Consider the following 19,318-nt stretch of genomic DNA (forward strand, 5'->3'; position numbering starts at 1 on the left):
TGAAAGCAAAAGGAGAAGAGGAAGGCAGAGGATGACTTGGTTAGACAGCATCACCGACTTAATGAACATGAATTTGAGCAAATTCCCCGAGTTAGTGAAGGACGGGAAGCCTGGCGTGCTGCAATCTATGGAGTAGCAGAGCCAGACACAACCTAGTGACTAAACAATAACAGCAATACATGGTCCTGTTCCTGGAAGTAACACAGTAGGGAGCACATCTTAAATTGCTTCATTTATCTACATTTTAATTTTAAAATAGTTTCTCCTAGTACTTGACATGAAAGAGCTTAAAATGTGTTGTTACATGCCTTAGAATTACGTTTGCATTTTTTTGAGAATACTGTCACACTGATTGCATGGGAAAGCCTTTATTTTAGAACACCTGAATGCTTTTGCTGAGTGATGCCTATTGCTGAGTGCCATCCTTCTAGGCTGGAGAGTATGTTGGAGTACGTGCTTACTCCCAGAAAGACATTAGTCATCGTTATCAGAAGCACTGACCCAAAACCTAAATGCCTCTCCAAAATGACCAAGTGGCATCTTCTTTCCTCACATTGTCACTGCTGATTATGACTTTTTAAATGGAAATTTCATTTGTCCCCTTTTCTTTGGCCTTTTTTCTTTTTGTTACCGAAAAAACACTGTATTCAGGATGACTTTCATATATAGCAAAAGAAGCTGCCCCTATAACATAGCTCACTCTATAAAGATTACAAGATTCTCAGCTAACTACTTTATCTATCCCAACAGAAAAACATAGGTGAAGCAAATGATTAATAAACAACAGGATGAAAACAATAACTCAGAAAGAAAACTTGCTTTAAGAAACTGAAGGCTACAAAAGGTAACTAAAGCAAGAGATTTGAATAAAATTTCTTAAACCTTAATTACATGATCCCAAATTTAAAAAAACAAAAAACTAAGACTCTCATTTTTCAGTAGTGGTTATCTTTCACTGTATTTCAAATTTATATTCTCTCATCTCTTAAGATGGATAGTAGGGATATTCACATAGACAAGTCACTGCAAACTTAAGAAAATACATAAGCATCCATAGCCTCAGTGTGTATTAACCTATTGGAGGGTTTAAATAAAAGAAGGAGAATTTTCAGTTACGTTGGACGAATGAAAATGAGCCATGTGGTCTTGTAAGGTACTCCACAGCTAGATGTTACTACAGACTTCAACTCCGGTTCTGTGTAACATCAAATGTTAAATAAGCTAACACAGGTATCAATTATTCGAGGAAGCTTTATTTTTAAATAAATATATACATTTTATTAAAATACAGTTGACTTACAATGTTTCAGGTGCACAGCAAGGTGATTCAGTTATACAAATACATATATATTTTTTTGAAATTATTTTCCATCATAGGTTATTACAAAATATTGACTACAGTTCCCTATGTTATACAGTAAACCTTCATTATTTGTTGTATATCTATTTTTAAATTAGAAATATAGCCTTCTATTCATACTAAGTCAAACAAGTGGAATAAAAATGCTATACATTTCTTAGTTAGGCAAAACTTCATGTTTTCTAAAATATATGTATTATACATATTTATATATGTACGTATACAAAGTCTTTTCTACTACACTTGATAAAGGCTTGACAAAGAACATTAAAAAAAAAGAGATGGAGAAATTGGAGAACATAAACAAAATGAAATCGGAGTTCTGAATATGAAATAGAAAAAGTGAAACAAACAAGATAAAGTAAAAGATCATCGTATAGTTCAGATGATTTTAAACATGACTGCTCATTAGAAACATATGTGGGGCTCTGGAAAAAAAGGAAATGTCTGACCATTTTTTATCTGCAATTTTTTAAATGCAGATAATTTTTTTATTTTCTATCAAAAAGGAAGTATTAGTCGCTCAGTTGTGTCCAACTCTTTGCAACCCCAAATTGCAAATTTGTTTGGGGATGGAAAATAGTACTGTATTACACATTTAAAAATTTAAGAGGATAGATGTCTATAGACATTGATAGATGTCTAGACATCAGGCTCCTCTGACATCTTATCCTCTTAGATATCTATTTATAGATATCTATAGATACGCTGTCAGGCTGTCAGGCTCCTCTGTCCATGGAACTCTCCAGGCAAGAATAGTGGAGTGAGTTGTCATTCCCTTCTTCAGGGAATCTTCCCTACCCATGGATCGAACCCTGGTTCTCCTCCATTGCAGGCAGATTCTTTACTGTTTGAACTACCAGCCCAATTTTGTACTGGAACATAGTTAACAATATATGATAGTTTCAGGTGAACATCGAGGGAACGCAGCCATCAGGAAACTTTAAAAAACATTTACTTTTCTGTTTTATTTCAAATTGTCTGATTATTTAAAAATATATATAAGCATGTGATAGTTTGCAGGATCCTGGAACAACCCAAACTCCCCCTTCACGTTATAAGTACTATCTTCTCTTTTTTATTCTTTACATTTTGTAACATAAGAGAGATTACATTAAATAAAACCAAACACTAACACACAAAAAAACTCTGAAGGCCCAGGTGTGAGATCTGTCTTCACCTTTGCCCTCCCCCATGTGGGCGGGGAAATTCTCCCAGACCTAGCTAGGTGCTCCAGGAAGGTCAGCCACAGTCAGGGACAGTCAGCGATCCAGAAGCCATTGCACCATGAGTGTCTATGTGCTGAGTCCCACGAGAGCCCTGGGCGGGGTCTCTGGGCTCCTGCAGGTGGTCTCCCTGCTCGGCCTGGTTCTGCTTCTGCTCAAGCTGGCACAGTTCTATCTGCGCAGACAGTGGCTGCTCAAAGCCCTTCATCAGTTCCCGTGTCCTCCTTCCCACTGGTTCTATGGACACAAGAAAGAGGTAGGATAGGGCAGGATGGGGGAGTGGGAGGGCCGGGAGGGCTGGGGTAAGGGATGGTCATGGTCAGTTAGTCCATGGGACAAAGCCTTCTTGTGTGACCAGCACATGGCCCCATGAAGTCACACAGCTTATATCTTAGATCCAGGCTCCTCACCCAGTCCTGGGGGCTCACTCCTCCCAGGCCCTGTGCTGATGCCCTCGGTTCTGCCAGACACTCCTTCCTCAGGGAGATCTCAGGCTGTCCTGGAAACCCTGCCCTTTGAGGACAATGGCTGCTCCTTATCGACTCTCCCTGCTCTCCAGGCAGAGGAGCTTCAACTGTCCTCACAGAACAGGCTTCTAGATGCTTCCCTGCTCATCACTCAATTGCATGCTCCCTGCCTGGCCCTGAGCTTGCCTGGGAGCACAGACGTCAGTCTGATGGATCAGCCCTGTGGGTTCACTGTGTGTAGAGACAATAGACAGGAATCTAAGACAGTGCAGGTCACAGAAAAGAGGCTCACCTCCTGGGTCATGTTATGTCAGGTATTAAAAAAAACTGGCTTGATTTCTTAGGACTGAGGGATTTTTCCAGACGTGTAATTACATGGCTTAATTCCTGACACGTTGTTGGCATGCAGGAACAGTTTCCCAGGATGGGGTCAGGTGAGGGGTACTGCCTGCCTGGTGTCCTCTCTCTGGACTGTGAGCTCTTGGCACTGAGCCTGTAATCCCCCTCACCGTCAGCACCCAGCCCAGCCTGCACAGAGGGGTGTCAGTCCATTGTGTGAAGGGACAGCAAAGAGGGAAAGCAGCAGCTTGCAGGCTGGGAGGGGCAGCACTTGCCTGGAGGTGGGGGGAGCTCAGAGCAAAGTCAGGGGCCACGTGGAAATGGCTCACCAAGGGTTTGTGGCTTAAACAAGTGTTAGGAGACAATCACAGGTTGAAAAGATCTGAGGCCTTTCTTTGTCAGCAGTATGATTAGAGCATAGTGGAGACAAGGACAAGTACCAGAAGCAGCCCAAGCTCCTTGTGGGCTGGCCCAGTACCTCTCTCCCCTCTCCTTCCTAATCTCCTGCACCCCAGGTCACTCAAGGTCCTCCTCCCCGGCCTGTGCATTCCAGCCTCTGGGACGTGGCTCCCATGTGCCTTCTCCCTGCAGTGATCTCATTCCTCACATGACTTTCTCACAAGCCCCAGGCCCAAGTCATTTTCATCCTGGGTCTTCCAGGAGAGGAGAGGACAACTCTTTTTCCCTTGGATGTCTTCCTCACTAGTCAGTGGTAACTGGATTCAGCTATTTCTCTCTGCAAGATCGTAGATATGAGCTTCTTCTGGAAAGCCTGCCTCTGGTTCATTTTTCTATCTTGAAAGCATCTTGGTAATTTATGAGTCAAACAATGAGCAAGTGCAGGAAGAAGACTTTTCTAACACCCAGGTCTGAGTTAGACCCTCTTCCTCAAAGCTTCCCCACAGGCTTTGTCTTCCCTCCATCACACATTCATGACCCACTCCTGTTTTGGCCGCTTAACCTCTCAGTCTCCCCCACTAGCCTGCAGGGTCCAAACAGATGAGCATCTAGAACAGCATCCTAATTTAGTAACTTAAATCCATACCTGGCACAAAGTAAATGCTCAGTAAACAGAGGATCAGTGAAGGAACGTGACCCACAGTACAAGTTGCCTCAAAGCTGGGGAGTTTTGACGGCAGAAGAATGTAGGTGGAGATCAGATACCAAAGGGGCAGAAGGTTGCTCTGAGTTACACAGAGTCATTGAAATGACAATTTGACTGCATGAAACACACCTGGGGCCAACTGTTGATGAGAAATCCAGAGGTGACAAAACAAACTGAGTCTCCAAAGTTGAGGAAAGGCAGTTGTTCTGTGGCACAGAGAACAGGCCACCAGGTAGAGGGAAGAACGTGGGCAAAGACCTGGAAGATGAGCAGGTGGAGCCAGTGCAAGGAGCACAGGCAGCATCTTGAAGGCAGAGCAGAGCATCCTGTGAAATCGCCACCTCATCAGGGCAAGAGTAGAGACAGTAGAACCAGAAAGGAAACGCCTTAGTGGTCCATAATGATGTTACAAATATTCCTCTAAGCAGTGGGAAGTGTACCAAAGTTTCTGACAGTAAGTCAATGAAAATGAGATTAAAAATCCACATATCAAAACCTTATTTCAATACCATTCTCATATGTGTACACTCAGAATCTGTCCTACAACTGTGCACACACTCAATATGAAAAATAATAATATATACATACAATGTGGTATTTAATTTTTTTCCACTTAGCTATATACATTCCAAACATCATCAGTTGTTCAAACAATTATGTCATTGTGTACAAATGATTTCCAAAATTTTCATAAACCAAATAATTATCTTTGATTAAGTTTCTGTAGGCAATTTGTAGTGTTGGCCCATACCTCTACCCGACATGGGACAGAATCTGATCTTAGGACAGTGATGGACATTCTGCAAGGTTGGATGAGATTCCAGGTCAGAAGGAATAGTTCTAAACTCGTAGTTCTGCTGATGGATCCAGAATGATTTCCTGGCACCTTTCCAGCCCTTCACCCTGACTTCAGCTCCAGAACTAAAAGAAAGGCATCATTGACTTGTCTTTCCCTTGGTGACAGTACCAAGAGGAGAGTGAGCTGCCACTCCTACTGAAGAGGCTAGAGAAATACCCGAGTGCCTGTGTTCGCTGGCTGTGGGGCACAAGGGCCTTTGTGTTGGTCTATGACCCTGACTACATGAAGATGGTCCTGGGGAGATCAGGTGAGAAGGAAACCCTCAGCTGGAGACAATCTTCCTTTTGAGTACATGTCCCTGGGTGTGAAATTCCACAAGAGACTGACACTTTAGACATCAAGGCCTGAACTCCTCCAAACACCCTCCCAACCACAAGCCAGACGAGGGTTTCTCTTTTATGTCTTACTTTTTACTTTTTATAAACAAATTGAGATGATCCCAGAACTGGAAGACAGTTCCCTGTCCACACTGATCTAGGTGGGGCACCTCTCATTGTTGCCTCTTCTGGGTCATCTGACAATGGCCAGATGACCACACGCTGTAGAAAAATCACAGGTTCTGTCTTATTCTCTGGTAATGAACTGAGTTTGTTTCAGGGCAATTCACCATCTTAGTCCTGTGGGTGTTCTGCTCTGAAGCACCGAGTCTACCTTCCTGGGACCACAATGACTATCAGGACAGAGAGAGTCAGGGATGGGAGGCAAGAGTGCTGTGGCTTCAGAAATGTTGTCATCTGACAAGAACCAAGCAAGGAAGGGAGTCCGTGGTCTAGACTTCAGCTGCTCTGGAGGCTCCTTGCAGAGTTTGTTGCCATCCACATTCTTTCTATACCTTTCAGACCCAAAGCCTCATAGAACCTACAAATACTTGACTCCCTGGATTGGTAAGTACATTTAAATACAACTGCAGACCACCCACCACTTAGGTTAACCAAGAGTGGTCTCTTTGCATAAATGGAGAACAATAGGTGCCAGGCACCCTTATCTCTGAATCAAACCTCATTTCTCTTCTCCTAATAAAACCCTCAGCCTTTATAATGGTGCTGTAGCCCTCCTTTTAGCTAAGCCTCTTCTTCATAACTTCTCAGTCTTTACTAATGTTCCCAGCCCAACTTTTCGATAAGTCCTTCTATCACCTGTCTGCCTACTCTTTTTCAACCTCTATCTCACTGCTCTCATAATCACATCCTATGGACAGACATATTGTAAATTCACATCCCTGAAACATACTGGGCTTTCCCACCCCTGCCTATGATGAGCCTTCTCCTGACACCCTTGGTTCCTCCCAAGTTGGCCCCACTCTCCCCAATGCCCATACACACCCATCTGTGGTTCAGGGAAAGGTTTGCTGCTTTTGGAGGGGCAGACGTGGTTCCAGCACCGGCGGATGCTGACCCCAGCCTTCCACTATGACATCCTGAAGCCCTATGTGGGACTCATGGCCGACTCTGTCCGAGTGATGCTGGTGAGTCCATCACTTGTCATTGTAAGCACTAAAATCCAGCACAGCTGACAAAGTCCACTATCAGACACTTATGTCCCTCAGACATCCATTGAATAGAGCCCCATGGAATGATGCATTCTCGACTTAGTATGAGACAGCATTCATTAAAGCTAGGTGGGACAGAGGAACATCTAGGCACCAGCTTGGATCCATAATTTTCTCCTCACCAAGAGAAATCAGGGCCATGGTGTATTCAGGGTCCACATGTTTCCCATCTCCATGTCTGAACACAGGGAATAGATCAAGGAGGTCAGTGCAAATTGGTCCTGGCTGGCCTGGGCAATGGCAGATTCGGTGGCAGAGTGGATATCCCAGGATGTCATTCAGGATCTCCTTGCCGTCCAAGGGACTCTCAAGAGTCTTCTCCAACACTATAGTTCAAAAGCATCACTTTTTCGGCACTCAGCTTTCTTCACAGTCCAACTCTCACGTCCATACATGACCACTGGAAAAAACATAGCCTTGACCAGATGGACCTTTGTTGGCAAAGTAATGTCTCTGCTTTTTAATATGCTATCTAAGTTGGTCATAACTTTCCTTCTAAGAAGTAATCGTCTTTTAATTTCATGACTACAGTCACCATCTGCAGTGATTTTGGAGTCCCCCAAAACAATATCTGACACTGTTCCACTGTCTCCCCATCTATTTCCCATGAGGTGATGGGACCAGATGCCATGATCTTAGTTTTCTGAATGTTAAAGGACATAGTCCTTTACGTGGTCTTAGGTAACATTAAATGAATGAAAGGAATTGAGTAGTTCATGCCCCTTCTAAGAGCCCCATTAGAGTCACTTTAGCTTTTCCTTGCCTTGAAATATTTGCTTTGTAGTGTTAGATATCACTTGTCCAGTTCTGATTTCAGGACACAAAATTTTCTCCCCCGAGAAACTATGCTTTCTGCTCAGCTGCCAGCTGGTTAATATCATAAATTATTTCTAACGTTCATGATTAACTAGGATATTAGAAGAGAATACAACTATAGTAACGCTTCAAAGAAATAGGAATCACAGTATACATGTGTGTTACAGCCCTAAGTTGCTAAAACATGTCTGCTTAGAAAATTAGGAAATTTCGTCTGAAGATGTAGAGACAGAGAGAAAACCAGGCCTTCTGGGGAAGCAGAGTAGGGTCAGTCCCCATCCCTCCACAGGACAACTGGGAGGAGCTTGTCAGCCAGGACTCACATCTGGAGATCTTTGAACATGTCTCCTTGATGACCCTGGACACCATCATGAAGTGCGCCTTCAGCTACCAGGGCAGCGTCCAGACGGACAGGTCAGTGACACCTCTTCAACAGCAGGGTCCTTTTCTCACCAGCTGGGAAGGACTTTCCTGAGAGGCAGTAAGGGCAGTGTGGATGCTTCTAAGCCCAAAAAGTAAGTTCTGCAGAGGCATGGACCACAGTCAAATTCTACCCAGATTATTCTTGATTCAATCATTAGTCCCACTTTCCTATGCAGGGAGAAACCGGATCCTCAGGACTCTTGTAAATACTGAGGGACTCCTCAGGCTAAGACAGAAATGACAATACCTCAGTGCTGCCTGTCCCCTCTGACTGAGGAATCCTTGACCCAGAGCCCCAGTAGGTCAGAGATTCCCTCAACTCCAGTCTCTTCTGAATCCTTTCCCTTCAGGAACTCCCAGTCCTACATCCAGGCCATCAGGGACCTCAGCTATATGAGCTTTTCCCGAGTGAGGAATGCTTTCTACCAGAATGACTTCATCTACAGGCTGACCCGTGAAGGCCGCAGGAACCACCAGGCCTGCCAGCTCACGCATCAACACACAGGTTCTCCTCCTTCTCGTGTGCTGCTCGACATACCTTCATCAGGCACATGTGAAAGGGCCTGGCCTTAATCCCTCAGGCAGAGCCCAGACTCCTGCTTCCTCTTCAGGAGCTGGCTCATGACCGCCAGCTGCAGGGCTGGGAACCCAGAGATAAGGTGTCAGGTATTGTGTAGGGAATTACAGGAGTTACCAGGTTGGTGATGACTGAGTGAGACCCCCTCCCAGCAGGATTCACACAGACCCTCCATGGGCTGTGTTACCGCAGGGATTGCCGCTGGGAGTAGATGATGCTGGAGCTCTCAGTCCTGATATGCTCACCCAGTCCCACCCTCACCCTCATCCACCTGGCATCCAGATTGGGCCTGAGGGGCAGATGGGTCTATAGGGATGCTGTATATGGGCCCCCAGAGTCCTCAGCTCTGGCTGGGAACCACTGTTCTGGGACAGATGCAGTGATCAAGGAGAGGAAGGCTCACCTGCAGAAGGAGGGAGAGCTGGAGAAGATGAGGAGCAGGAGGCACTTGGACTTCCTGGACATCCTCCTCTTTGCCAAAGTGAGTGTGGGCAGGAGAGGCCTGAGCCTTTGGGCAGAAGCACACAGGAAGGGCAGACCCTGCACTCTGGCCCTGCCTCCACAGATGGAGAATGGGAGCAGCTTGTCTGATGAGGATCTCCGTGCCGAAGTGGACACATTCATGTTCGAGGGTCATGACACCACAGCCAGTGGCATCTCCTGGATACTCTATGCTCTAGCCTCCCACCCCAAGCATCAGCAGAGATGCAGGGAAGAGATCCAGAGCCTCCTGGGAGATGACACCTCCATCACCTGGTGAGTGTCCAGGAGATGGAAGAATCCTGTTCCACCTGAGCTAGAGAGAACCCCTGTTTGTCCAGTCCTGCCTGCTCTCAGATGGGCTTGCTTTCAGGGACCATCTGGACCAGATGCCCTACACCACCATGTGCATCAAGGAGGCACTGAGACTCTATCCACCAGTGCCAGCCATTGGCAGAGAGCTGAGCAAGCCCATCACCTTCCCTGATGGACGCTCCTTACCTGCAGGTATGAACTTCACCTCACCACTCAGCTAAGCACTCTGTAGGACCACATGGTTAGACCAGAATTCCACATGTGCTTTCCCAGTTGCAGTATGCTCTGATTCTTTTCTGCCAGAACATAATATTTACTCTGCAGTTTCAATGAGTTTTGAAAAATGTTTTTCTTTTAAAATCTAGGAATAATACTACCATATACCCAACAATCCCGCTACTGGGAATATAACCTGAGACCTCAGAAATCAAAAAGAACGTGTACCATAGTGTTCATTGCAGCATTATTTACAACAGCCAGGACATGGAAGCAAACTAGATGTCCATTGACAAATCAATGGATTATAAAGATCTGGTCCATAAACTCAAGGGAATACCACTCAGTCATAAAACAGTACGGAACTGAGTGTTGCAGTGAGGTGGGTGAACCTGCAGCCAGTTATACAGAGTGAAGTAACTCAGAAACAGAAAAACAAATATCACATATTAACACATATATAGAGAATCTACAAAAATAGTACTGATGAACCCATTTTCAGAGAAGGAATGGGGATGTAGACATCAGTTCAGTTCAGTCACTCGGTTGTGTCTGACTCTTTGCAACCCCATGGAATGCAACACGCCAGGCTTCCCTGTCCATCACCAACTCCCAGAGATTACTCAAACTCATGTCCATCGAGTCAGTGATGCCATCCAACCATCACATCCTCTGTCATCCCCTTTTCCTTCTGCTATCCGTCTTTCCCAGCAAAAGGGTCTTTTCCAATGAGTCACGTCTTTGCATCAGGTGGACAAAGTACTGGAGCTTCAGCTTCAGTCCTTCCAATGAATATTCAGGACTGATTTCCTTTAGTATTGACTGCTTGGATCTCCTTGATGTCCAATGGACTCTCAAGAGTCTTCTCCAACACTACAGTTCAAAAGCATTATTTCTTCGGTGCTCAGCTTTCTTTATGGTCCAACTCTCACTTCCATACATGACTGCTGGAAAAACCATAGCTTTGACTATATGGACCTTTGTCTCAAAGTGATTTCTTGGCTTTTTAATATGCTGTCTTGATAGGTCATAGCTTTTCTTCCAAAGAGCAAGTGTCTCTTAATTTCATCACTGCACTTACCATCTGCAGTGACTTGGGAGTCCAAGAAAATTAAGTCTGTCACTGTTTGCATTGTTTCCCCATCTATTTGCCAAGAAGTGATGGGACCAGATGCCATGATCTTAGTTTTCTGAATGTTGAGTTTTAAGCCACTTTTCCACTTACCTCTTTCACTTTCATCAGGAGGTTCTTCAGTTCCTCTTTGTTTTCTGCCATAAGGGTGGTGTCATCTGCATATCTGAGATTATTGATATTTTTCCTGGCAATCTTGATTCCAGCTTATGCTCCATCCAGCCTGGCACTTCCCATGATGTACTCTGCATATAAGTTAAGTAAGCAGGGTGACAATATACAGCCTTGAACTCCTTTCCCAATTTGGAACCAGTCAGTTGTTCCATGTCTGGTTCTAACTGTTACTTCTTGACCTGCTTACAGGTTTCTCAAGAGGCAGGTAAAGTGGTCTGGTATTCTCATCTCTTGAAGAATTTTCCACAGTTTGTTGTGATCCACATAGTCAAAGGCTTTAGTATAGTCAATGAAGCAGAAGTAGATGTTTTTCTGGAACTCTCTTGCTTTTTCTATGATCCAACATATGTTGGCAATTTGATCTCTGATTCCTCTGGCTTTTCTAAATCCAGCTTGAACATCTGGAAGTTCATGGTTCACATACTGTGGAAGACTCGCTTGGAGAATTTTGAGCATTACTTTGCCAGTGTGTGAGATGAGTGCAATTGTGTGGTAGTTTGAACATTCTTTGGCATTGCATTTCTTTGGGATTAGAGTGAAAACTAACCTTTTTCAGTCCTGTGGCCACTGCTGGGTTTTCCGAATTTGCTGGCATATTAAGTGTAGCACTTTCACAGCATCATCTTTTAGGATTTGAAATAGCTCAACTGGAATTCCATCACCTCCACTAGCTTTATTCATAGTGATGCTTCCTAAGGTCCACTTGACTTCACACTCCAGGATGTCTGGCTCTAGGTGAGTGATCACACTATCCTGGTTATCTGGGTCATTAAGATCTTTTTTGTATAGTTCTTTTGTGTATTCTTGCCACATTTCTTAATATATTCTGCTTCTCTTAGGTTCATGCCATTTCTGTTCTTTACTATGCCTATCTTTGCATGTAATGTTCCCTTGGTATCTCTAATTTTCTTGAAGAGATCTCTGTTCTTTTCCATTCTATTGTTTTCCTCTATTTCTTTGCACTGATCACCAAGGAAGACTTCCTTATCTCTCCTTACTATTCTTTGGAACTCTGCATTCAGATGGGTATATCTTTTCTTTTCTTCTTTGCCTTCTGCTTGTCTTCTGCTTCTCTCAGCAGTTTGTAAGACCTTCTCAGACAACTATTTTGCCTTTTTGCATTTCTTTTTCTTGGTACTGGTCTTGGTCACTGCCTCCTGTACAATGTCAGAAACCTTTGTCCATACTTCTTCAGGCACTCTCCTATCAGATTTAATCCCTTGAATCTATTTGTCACTTCCACTGTATAATATTTAAAAGTTGAGACATTAATTTGCTGGCAAAGTTCCATCTAGTCAAAGCTACGGTTGTTTCAGTAGTCATGTATGGATGTTAAAGCTAGACCAAAAAGAAGACTGAGAGCTGCAGAATAGATGCTTTTGTACTCTGGTGTTGGAGAAGACTCTTGAGAGTCCCTGGGACTGCAAAGAGATCACATCAATTATTCCTAAAGGAAATCAATCCTGACTCCTCATTGGAAGGACCAATGCTGAAGCTGAAGCTCCAGTACTTCGGCCACCTGATGCGAAGAGCTGACTCATTAGAAAAGACTCTGATGCTGGGAAAGATTGAAGGCAGGAGGAGAGGGGGACAACAGAGGATAAGATGGTTGGATGGCATCACTGACTCAATGGACATGAGTTTGAGCAAGCTCCAGGAGATGGTGTAGGACAGGGAAGCCTGGTGTGCTACAGTTCTAGGGATGGCAAAGGGTTGAACCTGACTGAGTGACTGAACAGCAACAACACTAAAATGATTACCTAAAATTTGGGTGGTAAGCAGAGTGATGTGGTAAGTTGAAGTGCATATATGCACATGTGTTCATCCACCCAGCCAGTCTATGTCTTTTGGTTGGTGCATTTAATCCATTTACATTTAAGGTAATTATTGATATGTATGATTCTATTACCATTTTCTTAATTGTTTTGGATTTATTTTCTGTAGGTCTTTTCCTTCTCTTGTGTTTCCTACCTAGAGAAGTTCCTTTAGCACTTGTTGTAAAGCTGGTTTGGTGGTGCTGAATTCTATTAACTTTTGCTTGTCTGGTCTGGAAAGCTTTTTTTATCTCCATGAAATCTGAAGAAGTGTCTTTTGGGTAGAGTATTCTTGGTTGTATGTTCTTCCCATTCATCACTTTAACTACATCATGCCGTTCCATTCTGGCTTGCAGAATTTCTGTTGAGAAGTCAGCTGATAGCCTGATGGGAGTTCCCTTGTATGTTATTTGTTGTTTTTCCCTTGTTGTTTTTAATATTTTATCTCTGTCTTTAATCTTTCTCCATTTGATTACTATGTGTTTCCGAGTGTTCCTCCTTAAATTTATCCTTTCTGGGACTCTCTGTGCTTCCTGGACTTGGTTGACTATTTCCTTTCTCATGTTCTGGAACATGTTAGCTATTACTTCTTCTTATATTTCCCCTGGTGCTTTCTCACTCTCTTCTCATTCTGAGACCCCTACACTGCAAATGTTGTTTAGGCTCTCTTCATTTCTTCTCATTCTTTTTTCTATGGTCTGTTCTGCAGCAGTGATTTCCACCATTCTGTCCTCCAGGTTATTTTTCCATTTTTCTGCCTCAGTTATTCTGCTATTGATTCCTTCTAATGTATTATTTATCTCTGTTTGTTTATTCTTTAGTTGTTCTAGGTCTTTGGTCAATGATTCTTACATCTTCTCAATCTTTGCCTTCTTTTCATGAGATCCTGAATCATCTTCGCTTTCATTATTCTGAATTCTTTTTCTGAAAGGTAGCCTATCTCCACTTCATTTAGCTGTTTTTCTGGAATTTTATCTTGTCCCTTCATCTGGGACATAACTTTCTGCTTTTTCATCATGATTAACTGTCTGTAATATGGTTTTTGTTTTAGTCATTGTGAGACTGTACTTCGTCTTGCTTCTTCTGCCTGCCTTCTGTTGAATGGGGCTAAGAGACTTGTGTAAGCTTCTTGATGGGACTGGTGATGGAAAAACTGGATCTTACTCTGGTGGACAGGGCCCTGCTCAGTTAATTCAATTATCTGCTGATGAGTGGGGTTGCATTCCCTCCCTGGTAGTTACTTGGTCTGAGGCAATGCTGCCCTGGGGTCTACAGGCTCTATGGTAGGGTGAATGGTGAATTCCAAGAGGGTTTATGCCAAGGGGGACTTTCCAGTTCTCCTGTCCCTGTGGTAAGCCCCTGAAGACCCATGTCTCCACAGGAGGCCCTCCAACATTAGTAGGTAGTTTTGGTTAGTCCCCTGTGGGGTCAATGCTCCTCCTCTTTGGGTCTTGATGCATGCAAGCTTCTGTTTAAACTCTCCAAGTGTGGAATCTGTTTTCCTCAATCCTCTGGAAGGCCAGTAATCATATCCTCTGGGCCCTCAAGTTTCTCTCCCCAGAGAGATTCCCAGTCCCTTTGTCAGATGTCCATGCTGAGGAGCCTGACTTGTGGTTCAGAACCTTTACAATAATGCAAGAACTTCTTCAGTATTATTGTTTTCCAGTCTGTGGGTCACCCACCCGGCAGGTATGGGATTTGATTTGATCATGATTGCACCCCCTCCTACTGTCTTGCAGCAGCTTCTTCTTTGTCTTTGGTCGTGGGTTATCTTTTTTTATTAAGTTCCAGCATCCTCCTATTGATGGTTGTTCAACAGCTAGTTCCAATTTTGGTGTTCATACAGGAGGAGATGAGTGCACATCCTTCTCCTCTGCTGTCTTGAACCAGAAACTATAGTTGTTGTTTAGCCACGGAGTCATGTCCTACTCTTTGGTGACCCTAGCTCTGCTGGTAAAGAATCTGCCTGCAATGCAGGAGACCTCGGTTCTATTCCTGGGTTGCAAAGGTCCCCTGGAGGAGGACATGACAGCCCATTCCAGTATTCTTTCCTGGAGAACCCCTATGCACAGAGGAGCCTGGTGAGCTACAGTTCATGGTGTCGCAAAGAGTCAGACATGACTGAGCAACTAAGCACAGACTTAGCCCTCCAGCCTCCACTGTCCATGAGATTTCCCAGGCAAGAATACTGGAGTGGGTTGCTATTTCCTTCTCCATACACACACACACACACACACACACACACACACACACACACACACACACACACAACATTGTACAGCTAGTAACATCCAATTAAAAATTGACTGACACAGAACTTGGATGCAACAAAGCTCAATAAACAAATGCTGACCCTTGAATGTGGTCTTAAAATGGAAGCTAAAATTCTAATTCCTTGAAACATGAAGACTTAAGAGAAAAGCAGACAGAAGCAGGGGAAGCATGCTTTTTCCACATGGATCTAAGTAAAGGAGGGAGCTTAGGGACTCCACTGTCATGGGTCAGATAGTTCAGTCTCTGAGAAGTCCTCTGGCAGGTGGCAGAAAGCAGCTGATGATGAAGTCTGAGAGCCCTGCCATGGCTGGAGGCCACCCACGGACTCACCTTCCAGTGGGTCTGAGTCCCAGCCCTGCCCCATCTTAGCTGTGTGATCATAGACCCATCCCTTAATCTTTCTGAGGTTCAGGCACTTCATTGGTTCATATGGATAGAACTGCCTTCCTTGAGGGCTGTGTGAGGATTAAATGAGTTATTGCACATTCCCCAGGGTCATGATGGCACTTGATAAATGTGAGTTGTCACCTGAGCTACTCCTAATTGTAAGCCTCCAATTCTTTTACTTCTCAATCCTGGGTCCTGGTCACCTACTCCTAACAAAGCTCATGTGCTTTTTCAAGCCCAGCCCACCTGTCTTGCAAGAACATCATTTCATTCAGAGTGATGGAGGGTGCTCTCATGGTGGCTCCCAGGAATTTTGTGAAGACATATTCCCCCTGCTCCATGGGGACCATCAGGCTTCTCTCTCTCCTCTCTACCCCACAGGAATCTTAGTCTCCCTCTCCTTTTATGGACTTCATCACAACCCAAACGTGTGGCTGAACCCAGAGGCAAGTTGGTGGTGTGAGGAGGGGATGAGATGCTCTCTCCACACCAGCCACTCCTGCTCCTGCTCCAGCTCTGTGGATTGATGTGAAGAGTTTGACCCTGCTGTCCTAGCCCCATTGCTCTCTCTGCAGGTGTTTGACCCATCCCGTTTTGCACCAGGTTCTACTCGACACAGCCATGCCTTCCTGCCCTTCTCAGGAGGATCTAGGTGAGACCTCTGTACCTGGGGAAGTAGGTGTCACTGGTTGCTACCTGATATGTGTGACTGTCTACATTCGTATGTGGTGCATGCAGTTCTGTCCTTGTGTGTTGATGTGTTGAGAAGGAGGGTCTCCATGTACGAGAAGACCTTTAGGGCCCGCCACAATGACATTGACCTCCTGATGTCCACAAGGATTGACCTCATTTCCATGTCAGTGACTGATCCAAAGTATCCAGGGTTTTCCTCACTTTAGGAGTATGACATCTTAACATTATAAGTCTTCTTGAAAGCTAAACTACACATGTTTGGTTTGGACAATTTCAGTCACCTTAAAAGATGGTTTCCTCTGTTCCCACATTACTAGTCAGCCTACTGCCTTTCTGCTTAATTCACCAGTCCACCTCTCACTGTATCTATCGTGTTTGCATGGATTTGGAATTCCAGTTGCCTTCCATGTCCCGAGGCTTCAAGTCATGTCTGTGATCAGTCACAGTTGTTGTTTGAATAAGTTTCAGTCATGAGAGTGTTCTCTATTTCTACAGTACATCTGACATAATTTTGACTTCGTATTAATATAATCATGCCATATTTTCCTGTTGCCAAAATTCTTTATATAATACCAGAAGTTATATATCATAGTCTCAGAGTCTACAGAGTCTAATGTTAGCAAGATAAAGAGTAAAGTGGAGGACAATCAAATCAGCTTTTGGGAGAAAACTGACTATTTTTTATTTGACAAGCATTTTTAAAGTCCCTTGCATGTAAAGTATAAAGCACACTTGAAATAACTATTAACCTGGATGATATACTCCTAAATAACTGAAGATCTTAAAGGTTACAGAACCTCCTCTGAAATAGTACTTCAGTGACTTTGTGACTTAGGCAGAAACAAGTGCTTTTCTGATTCTACAGTTCTAGAAAATTTTCAACTGTGAATCAACATTCACAGAACAGGTTTGAAGCAAATGGTCTTCCTGAATTACTTCTAGGATTTGGTTTACACCAGGGTCCAGTCCTTCTTTATAGACATGGCTGCACATCATACAGCTGCCACTAGAGGACAGGGGAGACTAGGCAGCTTGGTTTTGGGTCAGAATGAATATTTACTATTCTCTCACTCCATTTGAGTTGTTTTCATTTCAATTAATATTGTTTAAATATGAAAGTATGTATTAAGTGTGTCGCTGTGTACCAAGACCTGTGCTATAAGATGGGAACACAGGGATGATAATGCTGTCCTCCCTCAGAGCTCACTGTCAACATATCAACATGTCTACTCAAGACAGACATCATTCACACATCCACTCTTTCACTCATTTATTCACTGGGCAGACTGTGGAAGGATTCATGATCTGGCACTGTGCTGGGCACTGGATGTGATGTGTCCTTAGTTTAACACCCATGGTGCCATGAGGGTCCCGAGTGGGAAGAGGTGCAGCCAGCAGAGGGGGTGAGGGTGGTGGTCACTGGATTGAGCCATGAGCATGAGGATGGCAAAGGCGAGGGGAGGGGACCTTAACAGTCCATGAGTCAGAAGGAGGAGCTGGACAGACCCTAGGTGAGTGAGGAAGAATCCAGAGAGGGCTGTGATGCAGCTGAGGTACTGGGACGTGTCCTCCCTGTGATGTGGAATACAATAGGCCTGGAGCTACTGTGGCTTTAGAGGGAGGGGATGAATTGAGGCTGAAAAGGCCAGATGAGGAGCCCAAGGGATGGTTAGGAGGGTCATTTCTGGATTAGAATGGGAAGGTTCCAAAAATAGATTGACTGAGGGGCTGAGGGGGACAGGACGTCAGAACATTAATTGGTAGGCAAATGGTCAGCTGGTTAGAGTCATTAACCCATGTCCCACCTGGAAGCCTCCGTGTTGCCATTCTGACTCCTTACACAATCCTGTCTTGTCATCTCTGGGAACTGGGCATCCTGTCTGTCTACCATAGGTGGTAAGGTCCAAGGAGGCTGTCCACCCTGCCCCCATACAGTGCCCTGGGCTGACCTGAAACCAGGAGTTGCCTGTAGACAAGTGAATAAAGTACTAGTTCGCAGTTCTTGATCCACTTGACTTGACCCTATGGCTTACAGCACTGATGCTCCCCAACAGGATTTCCTGCTGAAAGCAGAAGTAGGAGGTAGGAGATAGTCCTTAGAGAGGTGGGATTTGTCATAGGTTGGTGGAAGAGTTTGACCCAAGTCTTGGATACCAAGTCATTGTGATGAGTAAGAAAGGAATCAGGGCTGGGCCACGTGGAGAACAGCCCTGAATCCCTGTGCTCAGCCCAGGTTAGAAGCCTCTGCTTTCTTCCTTTTTATCTCCCAACCCAGGAACTGCATCGGAAAACAGTTTGCCATGAATGAGTTGAAGGTGGCCGTGGCCCTGACCTTGCTTCGTTTTGAGCTGTCACCGGATCCCTTCAAGGTCCCTGTGCCCACTCCAGTCATGGTGCTGAGATCCAAAAATGGGATTCACTTGCAGCTCAGGAAGCTGTCTGATCCAGATGGAGATAAGGACAAGCTCTGAGGGCCCCTGCCTGCCATGCTATCTTGCTGTCACTCTCTCCTGTCCTTGCCTCTTTGCCCACTTCCTGCTTCTGTCTGCCCCCTGCCAGTTTGCCTCATCTCCTGCCTCCTGCCCAGCAGCAGAATTTCTGCCCTTCTCCTCTCACCTTTCTCCATGTTCCCTGTCTGCTTATATCTCCATCTGTCTCTGACCCCCTGTATCTCTCACTGTCCACCTGAATCCTGATCACCTGACATCCTTCAGTCTGCCTGTTCTCTCTCGTATTTCTCCACTTCGGTCTGCCTGTCTGACCCTGAATTCATGTACATTTGCTTCTAAAATCATTTACCATTGGCTTAGGGACTTGGGGCTTCTCTGATGGCTCATGGAGTAAAGAACGCACCTGGTATGCAGGAGCTACCGGAGACTCAAGCTCAACATCTGGGGGAGGAAGATGCCTTGGAGAAGGAAATGGCAACCCACTCCAGTATTCTTGCCTGGGATATCCCATGAACAGAGGAGCCTGGTGGATTGAAGTTCATGGAATGGGAAAGAGTTGGACTTGACAGCACAGTGCAGAATGTCTTAGAGACTTAGAACAATACAAAGTTATTCTCTGAAGGCTCTGGAGTGAGAAATCGGAAGTGGATTTCCCTGGAAAA

The 19,318-nt window shown here is 44.6% G+C and overlaps 1 protein-coding gene across 2 annotated transcripts; it reads left to right on the forward strand.

Moving 5' to 3' along the window:
• Positions 1-2,637: 2,637 nt before the first annotated feature.
• LOC136152343 (taurochenodeoxycholic 6 alpha-hydroxylase-like) lies at positions 2,638-18,712 on the forward strand. Of its 2 annotated transcripts, none has more exons than XM_065913634.1 (12): positions 2,638-2,842; positions 5,462-5,603; positions 6,196-6,240; positions 6,694-6,821; positions 8,011-8,135; positions 8,495-8,649; positions 9,096-9,202; positions 9,287-9,477; positions 9,575-9,708; positions 15,895-15,959; positions 16,089-16,165; positions 18,482-18,712. In XM_065913634.1, the coding sequence occupies exons 1-12, from the start codon at positions 2,648-2,650 to the stop codon at positions 18,675-18,677; spliced, it is 1,560 nt and encodes a 519-aa protein (XP_065769706.1). In that variant the 5' UTR covers positions 2,638-2,647; the 3' UTR covers positions 18,678-18,712. The 2 variants fall into 2 exon arrangements, with proteins under 2 accessions (XP_065769706.1, XP_065769710.1); XM_065913638.1 differs by having other exon boundaries at positions 8,591-8,649.
• Positions 18,713-19,318: the final 606 nt, after the last annotated feature.

The sequence above is a fragment of the Muntiacus reevesi genome, chromosome 1 (assembly GCF_963930625.1).
Source record: "Muntiacus reevesi chromosome 1, mMunRee1.1, whole genome shotgun sequence".
Taxonomy (NCBI): domain Eukaryota; kingdom Metazoa; phylum Chordata; class Mammalia; order Artiodactyla; family Cervidae; genus Muntiacus; species Muntiacus reevesi.